Source organism: Emys orbicularis, chromosome 3 (assembly GCF_028017835.1).
Source record: "Emys orbicularis isolate rEmyOrb1 chromosome 3, rEmyOrb1.hap1, whole genome shotgun sequence".
Lineage (NCBI taxonomy): Eukaryota > Metazoa > Chordata > Testudines > Emydidae > Emys > Emys orbicularis.
In genome coordinates this window covers 136,529,237-136,543,194 of record NC_088685.1, presented here as the reverse complement: position 1 = coordinate 136,543,194, position 13,958 = coordinate 136,529,237, and the positions used below count along the sequence as shown (strand labels likewise).

General features: G+C 41.6%; 1 protein-coding gene across 1 annotated transcript in view; it reads left to right on the top strand.

Moving 5' to 3' along the window:
* Positions 1 to 13,958, top strand: part of TARBP1 (TAR (HIV-1) RNA binding protein 1) — a 102,117-nt gene that overhangs the window by 85,663 nt on the left and 2,496 nt on the right. Inside the window, exons 26-29 of the mRNA XM_065401541.1 lie at positions 686 to 857; positions 1,153 to 1,344; positions 5,837 to 5,961; positions 13,164 to 13,300. Coding sequence (XP_065257613.1) covers positions 686 to 857; positions 1,153 to 1,344; positions 5,837 to 5,961; positions 13,164 to 13,300 — 626 coding nt within the window. The remainder of the gene's footprint in view (positions 1 to 685; positions 858 to 1,152; positions 1,345 to 5,836; positions 5,962 to 13,163; positions 13,301 to 13,958) is intronic.

Sequence of the window (13,958 nt, the reverse complement as noted above, 5' to 3'; positions counted from 1 at the left end):
TGTTTTTCTTTTCAGACTTACACATTTTTTAGTTCCAAACTATTGTGAAGTTTAGTGACTGTACCAACATATGAGGGTGGCATAACATTCCACTGATTAAATAAAACTAACCATTGAAATTGAAAGGAGGTCTGGATTTCCAATTTGTGGTTTTCTATTTTTTCCTGATTTCCCCTCCCCTTTCCACCCCCATGTTTTGTATTTAGGTTAGTTATGGCTTATTTTTAGGAGTTAACATCTTTTATTGGGTTTTTTTTTTAATTTTGTTGAAATATAGGGATTAAAAAATTATTGCCCTTCAAAACTCTGTGTTCTGAGGTATAAGCTTCCAGTGTGTGTCTGAGTTCCTTTGCTGCTAGCCCCTTAAACAAACAATTTTTAGCATTAGAAAAGTTGTACATTTGAGGCATTTTCCAGCATAATATTTGTAAAGACCTTTTCTTACATTGTTGCTTTGGTAGGATTTTATGGGTTTTATCTTTAAAACTGGAAAATGTCCATAATGTTAAATATATGTTACTGTATTTCACCAGGTGATGAGTATTCAGAGATGTATTGATCAGTAAGTTATAGCTTATGATAGATAAAATATTTGTAATATAAAATAATGCTGAAGTTAGTTTAGTATCTCTTTGAAGTTTATTTTTTTCTGAGATTATCCTAAAAGTTCTGTGTTACATTGCAGACAATATTTTACACCCTTCCACGCCTTTCAGAACTTGTTGAAGATGAATGGATCCCACTCTGTAAATTTACCAGATATACTGACATTTCTTTGCCTGCAGCATTTCATTGGTTGCATTCTCGAACTGAACTTCTTAATCTAAAACCAAGTGACTGGTCTCAGCAAGATATGGGTAAAATATAAATTCATATATGTTTTGATCTAAGATTAATTATTTGGGTTTGGTAGTAGCAATATATTTGGTCAGTACTTGCTCTGCTAAACATAATTGTTAAAAAACCTGCAGTAGAGCATATAGTTATGCTGTGCTATTAGCATAATGTATAGAGATTGATGATAGTATGTGACCCTTATAGTTTCAGAAAGGTATAACTTCGGTGTCCTAGTAAACAGGGGGTCCCAAACAGTTTCATTATCATGTCAGTATTTTCCACATCTAAATAATTAAACCTAACACTTTTTCTTAGGTTCAGATTTAGTTGAAACGGATAACCAAACAGAATGGACAGATGTTCAGAAAAAGATCATCCCTTGGAAAAACAGTAGTCCTGATTTAGACCTGGAACTGGTATTTCAGGACCGGGCAGCTAAACTTGGTAAATCCAACAGTAGGTTGATTGTAGTGGCCTCACTTATTGATAAACCCACCAATTTAGGAGGTAAGGTTCAATGCATATTTTTAATACTTTATTTGAGCAGGGTGTATTGACTTTTTGTGATTTAAATAGCTGATTTTATTCATGATTTAAATCAGTAATCAGGAAATATTGATTTAAATAATCAATTTAAAGCTTATTTGCATTTGTACTTTTTATTTATCTTCCTAAAGAAAGGTTGGTTCTTATTGGTTGGTATAATTTAGTACCTCTTTTTTGTTGTTGTTTTTGTTTGTTTGTTTTGCTAACCAGGAAAATACACTAGATAGACATTATTTAAGCAGTTATATAGCTCAACATATATTTATTCAGATTCTTAATCTTTACTTTTTGTTGTTGTTAGAATGGTGAAAAAAATGACACATTTCTTATTGTTTAGATTAATTTTTTACTTGTGATTTGTGTTAAACTGAATTTGGATTGGAAATTGGAATTAAATTTAAAAAAATTAAAACAGTGTTTTCAAATTGTTTTTATTAGTTAAATAAAACTATCCTAAATGTGCTGGATACATAAGAAATAAAAGTATGTTTAGCAAAACATGTTTTGCCTTTAAAACCAACTGATTTATTAAACAAAGTAAATATTATCTGCAATTAGTGAATTGAACTGATGGTTTCTGGCCTTCATGTCGTTCAGGAGTTTAGAACTCGTAATCACATCCTTTCACATCTAGTTTTTTATTCATAGATTGGAAGAGGAAAATAAGCTTTCCTGCTTTTTCAATTCTCAGGCCATTTCTCAACTTTGAATGAACTAGTCATTGAACTGAACTAGTTGAATAAATTGAAATGAAGAAAATATTCACTCTGCATCTGCAAAAGGAACTACTGCTATCGAAAACTGATTTAGCACTTCGACAAACTCTAGTTCCAGGTGCTTAGCCTTAGTCTACCCACCAGTTCAGGAGTTTGACTTTCTTTAAAATTTTGACAGCAAACACGGAGTACTTGAATATTATTTTTTGTATTTAATTTAGATGATTTTAGTAGATTATACTAAATTTTGGCCTTTACATAGGTTGTCATAATTTCAAATGTAATTTGTTTAAATAAATATCTCTTTTGAAAAATAATTTAAATTAAAAAAAAAACTGATTTAAATTTTTTTAAAAATCATATGCGGGGGAACCCTCCTCAGTTCCTTCTCAACCGCCTCTGGCTAACGACAGAGCTATAGCTGTCCATCCGCAGATCATTAACTCTTTTAGAATTGCTAATTTTTAGCTTCCATTGAAGCCCTTTTTCTTTCTTTACTTCGTTTAGATTTTATTTTGGCCGTTGCCTTTAAAAAAAAAAAAAAAAAAAAAAAAAAGGAAAGGAAAAAAAGGACTTTGTCTTCTGCCAACCCCTTGTCGGGGGGGCTGTGGAGGCGGGTGGGGAGACGACCCCCCCTAGACAAAGGTATGCCCTGCATCCCAGGCTTCAAAAAGTGCCTCAGTTGCAAGGAGTCTATCCTGGTGACTGATGGACACTCGCAGTGTGTTCATTGCCTGGGAGAGAACTACATTCCACAGAAGTGTGGTTTGTATCAGCAACTGATGCCCAGATCCAGTACCAACGGCACCAAAGTTGTGTCAATCTGGTACCCAGGGCATGCACAGTATTGTACTGATGGAGCAAGTCGGGTTGCTCCATCCAGTGACCCAGTGGTCCCAGGCAAGAAAGCACTGGTACCACAGGGGCATGAAAAATATAGAAGATCCGACCTGGGGAAGGCTCCGTCAGTACGGACATCAACATCAGTACCGCCTGTGGTACGCCTGGCACCAACAGACCTTGCTATCAGGTCCACATCTCTGACCCCATCTATACAAGCCTCTTGGCACCGACAACCACTGCGGGGACCGATGCCCTCTGCACCGCCAGACTTACAGTGCGCGACGGATCTTTTGGTGTCTGATGCACCGGACTCGCCTCTGCTCATTACCGGGGACCCAGTACCGAGTTCACCGAGAGCCCTTGACTTGCCCTTGACCACCCTTGACTTACCATGCATCACCCTTTTCATTGTTGCAGTCAGAAAGTGAGCAAGAGGATGTGGTTTCCCACCACTCTTCTCACCTGGCATATGGGACCCAGTTTCACTATGGACCTCAGGCATATCATCCCCCTGGTCCACAGCCTTCCTGGTTTGGTCAGCTGTGCACCAACCACCAGCGTCTTCTCATCACAGTGGCCATACTGTGATCCTTAGCAGGTTCAAAGACAACAGGTGTCCCTTACCTCTAGTGCAGTGGCTCTCAAGCTGGGGGTCGGGACCCCTCAGAGGGTCGCAAGGTTATTACATGGGGGGTCGTGAGCTGTCAGCCTCTACCCTAAACCCCGCTTTGCCTCCAGCATTTATAATGTTGTTAAATGTATAAAAAAGTGTTTTTAGTTTATAAGTCGCACTCAGTGGCTTGCTATGTGAAAGGGGTCACCAGTACAAAAGTTTGAGAACCACTGCTCTAGTGTGACCTACCAGCAACCGAGGAAACACCATTGAGCTGCAGCCTGGAGGGCTTCTGAAACTCCTGAACAGGCAAGGGAGGAACTGAAGGCTGAAGTTGAGGAGAAAGTTACTCCTCAAGCACACTTCTCATCATCACCGCCAAACCATCTATGGCAGATGATTTTAAACTGTTCCAGGACTTGGCACAGAGGATGGCAGAAACATTGCAAATACCTTTGCAAGAGGTGAGCGAGTAGCACTACAAGCTGGTGGACATTTTACATTCCTCCACCTCCTCTGGAGTGGCCCTCCCTATCAATGAGGCACTACTGGACCCCGCCAAGGTCATATGGCAGGCCCCCACGTCTGTTCCACCAACATGCAAGCCCGCTGACAAGAAATATTACGTGCCAGCAAAAGAGACAGAGTTTCTCTTCTCCCATCCACCTCCCAATTTGATCATTGTGGATGCTGTTAATTCTAAGGGCTGCCAACACCAGTTTAAATCCACCCCTTATGACCAGGACTGAAAGCATCTGGACCTTTTTGGCAGGAAAGCATACTCCTCGGCCATCCTCCAGTTCCGTGTTGCAAACTATCAAGTCTTACTGGCAAAATATGACTATCAGAACTATGCAAAACTCAGTTCTTTTATTGAGCAGCTCCACAATTCTCATAAGGAGCAATTTAAAGTCATAGTCAACGAAGGCCAACTGGTGGCTAAGACATCTCTCCAGTCTGCACTTGATGCATCTGACACAATGGCATGTTCAATCTCTACTGCCATTGTGATGAGATGGGTCTCATGGCTTCATCTGTCTGGCTTCCCAAAGGAGGTCCAATGGACTGTGGAGGACCTTCCTTTTAAAGGGACAAAGTTATTAGCCGAGGAGACCAACGCCTCCCTTCACAATTTAAAAGATTCCAGGACCACTCTTCATCCCTCAGGATTTATACACCTGGGTACAAAAGAAAATATAGTCCTCCGCCACAAATCAAGCCCCACTCATCACAATATTCATCTCAATATTCAGCACAGAGATCATATGAACTCCAGATGAAGAAGCCCAGGTTACCCAGATCGAAGATGTCAGGATCACAGCCCACTTCCTCTCAACCCTCCACCTCAAAGCAACAATTTTAACGATTGGTCGAAGTGCCCGTAGAACATTCTCCTTATTGTTATCTCATGCTGGAAAACCCCACCCATTCCTTCAGAGACCATCTCACCCCATTCTGCAGCACCTGGGAATGGATAATCGCCGACAAATGGATGCTGGAGATCAACCGTGATGGATACTCCATCCATTTCACCTCCCTTCCCCCTACCAAACACCCTTCCCTGTCCTTCTTCAGAACCCTTCTCACAAGAGCCTGCTATGTCAAGAGATAAACCTTAGCATAGGAGCCAGAGAGCCAGTGCCCACAGTTCTAAGAGGCAGAGGCTTCTACTCTCATTACTTCCAGTTACTGAAGAAAAAAGAGGGTTGGAGACCCATACTGGAACCCAGAGCACTCATAGACCTGCCTTTTCTGCAATTATTATTAATAATTCTACCATTTCCATCTAGTAATGAACCAATACCATTGAGAGGATTCTGTTTATTCCTAGTATAGTTACAAAACTCCTTACTGTTCTTAACTCTGCTGGTCAGAGATTTCTCTTTGTGTCATTTGTGTGTATATAACCCAAAACTCATACATATATGCCGACCCACTGCACTGTAACATCATTGGAAGTAAATATTGCAGAATACTTTATAGGACATGGTGGTAAAGGTGGGATTGGTTTGTTTTTTAGTTATTTATTTCTAACCTACTGATAGGTTATAGAAGGCATTTTCCTTTTTCTGCTGACATTGTGAGAGTCATGATTTGGAACATACATGAAAAGCACTCGGAAATAACCCTGTTGACTAAAACTAGAGGGCTAGAGAAATAAATGTTTATATTGCTGGAGATTATTTGTTTTCATATTGTCTTCTCTTTTTCATGTGCTTTAATACCTTAGTTTTGTTGTTTAAAGTATTCTTTATATTTTAAATCTTGTGCTTATTTGTAGGTTTGTGTCGTACAAGTGAAATATTTGGGGCATCTGCTTTAGTTGTTGGCAGTCTTCATTATATAAATGATAAGCAATTTCAACATCTCAGTGTTTCCGCGGAACAGTGGCTTCCTCTTGTCGAGGTGGGTGGAAAAAGTATTTTAGCTGCTTACTTAAAAGGAGCACTGTACATATAAATTCATTCAAACTGATGCCCTCTAAGTCAAGGGTCTCACTTTTTTCCCTCTCCTGAAAATTAACTGCTTTACCCATTTGGCATAAGTACCTACTTCTCTTTTTTATGCTAGTATCAAGGTATTTTTGCATTAGCTTGCTGCTTTTGAAAACCCTTGTAGCAGTTTTTAAAAGGTTGGTTTGTTGATTGTTTTTTGTGTTAATGAAACTGATTGTATTAGTTGCCTCTTGTTTTATAACATACGCTGACTCTAGTATTTTACAGCTGATGGTTGTACGTTGAAATTTAAAATTCTTTTGTAAAACTTAAATGATTCATTTAAATGTTATTATTCTCATCTTTTTTAGCCCATTTATTTGATGATGAGAATAATTAATCACACAGTTTGCCTGAAACTAATTTACAAAGTAGATTTCAGAGCCTTTTCTATAGTTTATCAAAATCAGGGCATCTTGCTTCAGACTGTAGGTCTAACACTTAGCACTATATGCAAGCCTCTGGTTGTAGTCTTTTATATAGATATTAGGGCTGTCAATTAATCACAGTTAACTCACACGATGAACTCAAAAAATTAATCACAATTTAAAAAAATTAATCGCAGTTTGAAAGCATTGTTAAACAATAGAATATCAATTGAAATGTATTAAATATTTTGCATGTTTTTCTACATTTTCATATATATTGTATTCTGTGTTGTAATTGAAATCAAAGTGTATATTTTTTATTTCAAATATTTACATTGTAAAAATGATAAACAAAAGAAATAGTATTTTTCAGTTCACCTCATACAAGTACTGTAGTGTAATCTCTTTGTCGTGAAAGTGCACCTTACAAATGTAGATTTTGTTTGTTACATAACTGCACTCAAACAAAACATTGTAAAACTTCAGAGCCTACAAGTCCACTCAGTCCTACTTCTTGTTCAGCCAATCGCTAAGACAAACAAGTTTGTTTACATTTACAGGAGATAATGCTGCCCGCTTCTTATTTACAATGTCACCAGAAAGTGAGAACAGGCGTTTGGATGGCACTTTTGTAGCTGGCATTGCAAGGTATTTACATGCCAGATATGCTAAACATTCATATGCCCCTTCATGTTTTGGCCACCATTCCAGAGAACATCCTTCCATGCTGATGATGCTCGTTTAAAAAAATAATGTGTTAATTAAATTTGTGACTGAACTCCTTGGGGGAGAATTGTATGTCCCCTGCTCTGTTTTACCCGCATTCTGTCATGTACAGAATTTCATGTTATAGCAGGCTCGGATGATGACCCAGCACATGTTCATTTTAAGAACACTTTCACTGCAGATTTGACAAAATGCAAAGAAGGTACCCAATGTGAGATTTCTAAAGATACAGCATTCGACCCAAGGTTTAAGAATCCGAAGTGCCTTCCAAAATCTGATCAGGACGGGGTGTGGAGCATGCTTTCAGAAGTCTTAAAAGAGCAACACTCTGATGCAGAAACTACAGAACCCGAACCACCAAAAAAGAAAATCAATCTTCTGCTGGTGGCATCTCACTCAGATGATGAAAATGAACATGTGTCAGTCTGCACTGCTTTGGATTGTTATCAAGCAGAACTCGTCATCAGCATGGACACATGTCCCTGGAATGGTGGTTGAAGCATGAAGGGACATATGAATCTTTAGTGCATCTGGCACGTAAATAACTTGCAACGCCGGCTACAACAGTGCCACGAGAACACCTGTTCTCACTTGTGACATTGTAAACAAGAAGTGGGCAGCATTATCTCCTGTAAATGTAAACAAACTTGTCTGTCTGAGCGATTGGCTGAATAAGAAGTAGGACCGAGGGGATTTGCAGACTCTACATTTTACTTGGTTTTATTTTTTGAATGCAGGTTTTTTTGTACATAATTCTACATTTGTAAGTTCAACTTTCATGATAAAGAGATTGCACTACACTACTTGTATTAGGTGAACTGAAAAATACTATATTTTGGTGTGTTTTTTTTAAAGTGCAAATACTTGAAATCAAAAATAAATCTAAAGTGAGCACGGTACACTTTGTATTCTGTGTTGTAATTGAAATCAATATATTTGAAAATGTAGAAAACATCCAAAATATTTAAATAAATGGTATTCTATTATTGTTTAACAGTGCAATTAATCGTGATTAATTTTTTTAATCGCTTGACAGCCCTAATAGATATATCCATTTTCAGAATCAGCTTTGTATATTTTCATAGTACTCTGAGTCTACTTACAATTAATCTCTGGAAAACTTTATTTCTGACGTAAGAGTAAAATTCTCTGTATTTTCACAATATTGTCAATCCTTTAAAATAGTTTTGTTTTCAGAATAAATTACAAAGCCATACAGTACTCTGCTTCAATTACATAACAGACCTGCATTTAAACAACATTTTCTACACCCAGCCTATACAGAACACTATAGTAATGATACATTTTACACTGCTTGTGAGACTTGGTTTCTGATATGTATCTGACAAGTTGAGATTATAAAGAGAGAAAGAAGGGAAAAAAAGAAATATTGTATTCCAAGGTCCCAGTCAGAGATACCACACAAGCATACGCAGTAGAAAGAAAGCCCATATACACATCAGCTAATCCCCAGAGTTCCAGAAAAGGATTCTAGGGTAAATACTAATAATTTCCCATTTTGTTATATGCAAAAAGGATTTTTTCGTATATAGACAAGTTCATGAGGGAATAAATCTAAAGCTTTATATTTTGTTTGGTAGTCTTGTGGTGCCCAGCCACCTCAGTTCCTTTCTTTCTGTGACTAGTTGTGAGCAAAAAGGCCTTCACTCTGTGTCAAAAGGACCTTTATTGGTTTTAATGAAAAATCTCCTGTTAACTTGTTATAGTTAATACATTATAAATAGTTAATTTTAGGCACTTTCTGTGCAATTGCCTGATTTTAGATTCCCAGACTGTCTCTGTCCCTTAAATCTCATCTGTAGAGCCCTGCGTGGATACAAAGTTTATATCTGCAGATATAGCGGATATCTGTGGAGCTGCAGTGTTATACCAGAAATCGTAGGGGTAAAAGCAGCAGGATGTCGGGCTGCCATTCGCAGGAGCCAGCGCCCAACCCAGACAGCTTCTCCAGCGTGGCTGTATGGTCCCCAGCCATGCCCACTGGGCGGGCCCCAGGCTCACTGGCAGCTGTCCCTAGGGTTGCCAACTTCCTAATCGCACAAAACCGGGGTGGAGCCAGAAATGAGGGGTTCAGGGTAGAGGAAGGTGCTCTGGGCGGGGGATTGGGGTGCGGGCTCTGGGGTGGGCCAGGGATGAGGGGTTGGGGGTGCAGGAGGGGGCTTCAGGCTGGGGGGGTGGAGCCGAGGGGTTCAGAGTGTGGGAGATGGCTCTGGGCTGAGGTTGGGGTGCGAGAGGAGGTGAGGGCTCCCGCTGGAAGTGTGGGCTCCAGGGTGGGGGAGGGGGCTCTGGGCTGGAGTGCAGGCTCTGGGAGGGAGTTTGGGTGCAGGAGGCAGATCAGGACTGGGGTAGAGAGTTGGGGTGCGGGCTCTGAGAGGGAGTTTGGGTGCAGGAGGGAGCTCAGGAGGGGGTGAGGGGTGCAGGCTCTGGAAGGGAGTTTGGGTGCGGGAGGGAGCTCAGGGCTAGGGCAGGGGGTTGGGGTGCACGAGTGGGTGAGGGGTGCAGGCTCTGGGCGACACTTACCATGAGGGGCTCCCCGGAAGCAGCAACATGTTCCTAGGCAGAGGCACAGTCAGGCAGCTCTGTGTGCTTTCTCCGCCCGCAGGCATTGCCCCAGAAGCTCCCATTGGCTGTGGTTCCCGGCCAATGGGAGCTGCAGAGCTGGTGCTCGGGGCGGGGGCAGCACGTGGAGCCCCCTGGCTGTGTCCTCGCCTAGGAGCCAAGGGACATGTTGCCACTTCCAGGGAGCCGCGCAGAGCCATGTAGCGAGCCTGCCAGACCCCCAACTGGACTTTTCACTGCTGACTGGAGCCACCAGGGTCCCTTTTCGACCAGGTGTGCCGGTCAAAAACCGGACACCTGGCAACTCGAACTGTCCCTGGTCGGGCTAGTGTGTGCAAGATGGAGACCTCTGCATGGAAGGGACTCCTGTCTGGGAGCGTGCAAGCTGCTTGCACACACTAGCGTGACCAGTAGGCAGGGCTAGAGTCAAGCTCTTTATGATGGAAGCTAACTCCTTAGGGTTAAGGCATGCCCCTCCTGTGCTGCTTCTGTGTCCCTTAATGGTGGACACTCTTTTTCCAGTTGGATTTAGAAGTCTAGAGATGCCCGAATAAAGTTACAACTTCTGAAATGCTCTATGACACCTTCCTCGGGCATGGAGGAGGATGTAGCTAAGGCCTAGTCTTCCCTCCAGTCCCTTCTGGCTGGTGTCCCCGCGAGCCAGGATTCCACCTTGAGCTCCAGGGCTGAGATGTCTGAGGTCCCAGTTGCCAACTTCAGTCCATGTGTTGACTTCTTTAAGCAGGTTTAGGAAGGAGCATCACTCCAGAGATGAGCCTACACATGTAGATCTCCCCCTCCAGGACCTTTAGACTGAGACCCAAGAATTGACATGTTTGGCTGCAAAGCTTATGACTAGTCTATGGGCAGCCAGTATTCTCAGATGGGTCCCTTTGGCGCCTTATTACTGGCCATGAAAAAAATTGCTTGTACTGGCTAAATCCACTGACTGCCTTTTCTCTGACACACCTCTTTGGCACTCTTGGTAGCCGGCATGTCAGTACTGTTGTTTTCGGTACCTGTGGCCTATTTTGCACCAACAGACCTGTCTGTAGGCCTGATACAGCTATGCTTTATGTCAACAGACAGGGTGGGGCCAGGTCATCTCTGCTCTGTCAGGCCATTTGGCTGTTGACTTGCTGCATATTTGTCACTGGTTCGTATCACTAGCCCTTGCAGACATTCAGACAGAACTTACTAGTAGATCACCTCAGCAAGCAGTTCTCAGACAACCATGTGTGGTCAGTCAAGGACCCGGTGTTGCAGAGCATCTTTTGCAAGGGGGGATACCAATCAATAGCATATTTGCCACAGACCAGAACGAGAAATCCCAAGTGTTCTGCTCCAGAGAAGGCTCCAATCCAGGCCCCCGTCAGATGCTTTTCTTACCCTCTGTACACAGGGACTGCTATATGCTTTGCCCCTGGTTCCTGTGAGACCGAGGGTCCTGAGGAAAATGAGTCAAGATGCTGGACTGATTATCATGATGGGCCAAGCAGTTCTGGTATTCGGATCTGATGAACTATTCAATGCAGCCCCCGATCTCTTACCTGCTGAGTCTGACATGGTCTCACAAAACATCCTGGGAGGCTAGATCCACCCCTAGACCCAGTCTCCTTATGTTTGACAGCCTGGATGCTGGCTGGCTGATGTACACCATAAGGTGTTCTCCTGAGGGTCAGAACATGCTGCTCCAAAGCAGAAAAGCCTCAGCTAGAATGACTTATAAAACCAAGTAGTGGTTTTCTGTTTGGACATCTGAGCACCCATTTCATTTCACTGGACACCCATTTCAACAATACAGAACTATTTACTATCAGAAACATTCTGGGCTTTTTGTCAGCCCCATATGGATCTACCTAGCAATATCATCTCTATTCTGGGGCTTTCTGTTAGCTCCATAAAGATCTATCTAGCAGTAAAATCTGCATGTCAGGCCACACTGTATTTTCTCACCCTACACTGGCTATATTCCTTAAGGACTTTATTCATGCTTTTTCACCCAATTCAGGAGACCGCCTTGGGATCTCACTACAGTATTAACAAGGTTGATCGCTCCCCACTTTTAACCTTGTATACCGTGTATCACTGAAGACTGCCTTTTTAGTAGTCATTACATCAGCTTGAGTAGGGAAGATTCAGTCTTTCGTGGGGGGCTTCCCCTTATATACACAGTTTCATAAGGACAGGCTTACTCTGAGGCCTCATCCCAAGTTCCTGCCCAAAGTGGTTTTGGAATTCCATATGAAGCAATTTATTCATCACCAAGTTTCCTTCCCAAGCCTCACTCAATCCCCTGGGAAGTTAAACTTCATATGCTTGATGTAGTAAGGGCATTGTCATACTACTTTAACAAGACAACATCTTTCAGGAACACACCTAGCCAGTTTGTGATCTTTGCTGATAGGATTAAGGGTCAGGCAATAACCTCCCATTGATTATCAAAACGGGCGTTCACCTGTATAAGGACGTACTAAAGGTAGACTAGATCCACCTAGCCACATTAGAGCTCATTCCACTACTGCTCAGGCAGCTTCTGCTGCCTTTGTTTGAAGAATGTACCAGTAGCCAAATCTGCAGCACAGCTATGTGGTACTTGGTCCACACAAACAACGAGGAGTCCGGTGGCACCTTAAGGACTAACTGATTTATTTGGGCATAAGCTTTTGTGAGTAAAAAAAAAACACCACAAAAGCTTATGCCCAAATAAATCTGTTAGTCTTTAAGGTACCACCAGACTCCTCGTTTTTGTGGATACAGACTAACATGGCTACCCCTCTGATACTTGGTCCACGCAATTTCAGGACACTCTTCTTTAGTAGAGACTTCCAGATCGCATTCCTGTTTTGGTAGAGCTGTCCTGCTATTCACACTACACGTCCATCTTCAAAAGGACTTGGCTGTTGGCAATAAGAAATGAGGCAGTTGTGGGACTCACTGCCTCTTGTCACCTCAGCTCCTGAGCATTTGTTGCTGTGAGTGGATACTTGTGTAGTCCCAGTGGGTGCTGTTTTTCTAGCAGGTTCTCGGTCAGCTATACCAGGGGATTATCTAGCGACCGTTCCATTCTTTTACTGACTTCCTCCTAAAAAGGGTATTTATAATGAGGCATTGTAAACATAAGCTGGGGCAACCTGACGCCCTGCACTTGATCTGCAGTAACACTCCCATATGATATAATCATGTATGGATTCAGTAAAACTTATGATCTGCGTTATACGAATATCTGTGAAGCCCAGAGCCCTAGCGTATTTCTGTATATTACCAATTACCAGTCTGAAAAAAAATCTTAAAATTAGTTTAAAATTTTAATTTTTTTTTCTTCTGTAGAATGTTCTAATCTCAACTTTAGAAATGTGTAAAAGTTTTTTGCGGTAATATATTTTTATATACAAAATATTTAAATATTTATACATTTCCCCCCATTCTTAACATGCAGGTGAAACCATCTCAGCTTGTTAATTATTTACAGCAGAAGAAAACTGAAGGCTACACTATCATAGGTGTGGAGCAAACTGCTAAAAGTTCTGACTTGACCGAATACTGCTTTCCAGAGAAATCCTTGTTATTGCTGGGGTAAGTTACAAATAACCTGTATCTGTAGTTTCCATACTGTGGTCCATCAAGCCACCCTTCCTCGTGAGCAGCAGTTTAATGATTTGAAAATCAAGCAATGTTGGTGGAAGGAAAAAAGAGACGGTATATAACAGTATTTTTCTTCCACTTGGTATAAAAGATTTAAAATATAGAACCCCATGGATCAAATATCTTTGTCTTTAAAGGGGGCTTTATAACTCTGGTCACTGTGGCTCACCTCAAAGCATCACACCATGGCATTATTCCTTGGCTAGGGCTTCTGGATGGGACTTTAGAGCCCAATAATGCTAATTCATTTGCTCAGCCACAGGAATCACTGCAGAGCAAAGAGAGTGCCCTCATCTCTCATGAGCTGAATACAGTGTTAATGTAGAGCTTCATAGACGTTGCCTTGCCAATGAGCTAAAGTTAAACCCAGTAATAAGTCTCTCACATGACAGAATAATGCCCTGAGTCTCTTTTGTAATGTGACAGCCTCTCTTTCACTCACCCTCCTTTTCCACACCTTTGTTTTCCAATTATGTTGCACACTTTAGTTTACCCATTTTATCTTCAGCATAGCTATGTGCTGTTATTTTCAGTGACCTCATTCAGAAGGGGGTACAGTCTGTGTAAGCAGTGCTTACTGAGGTGCTGT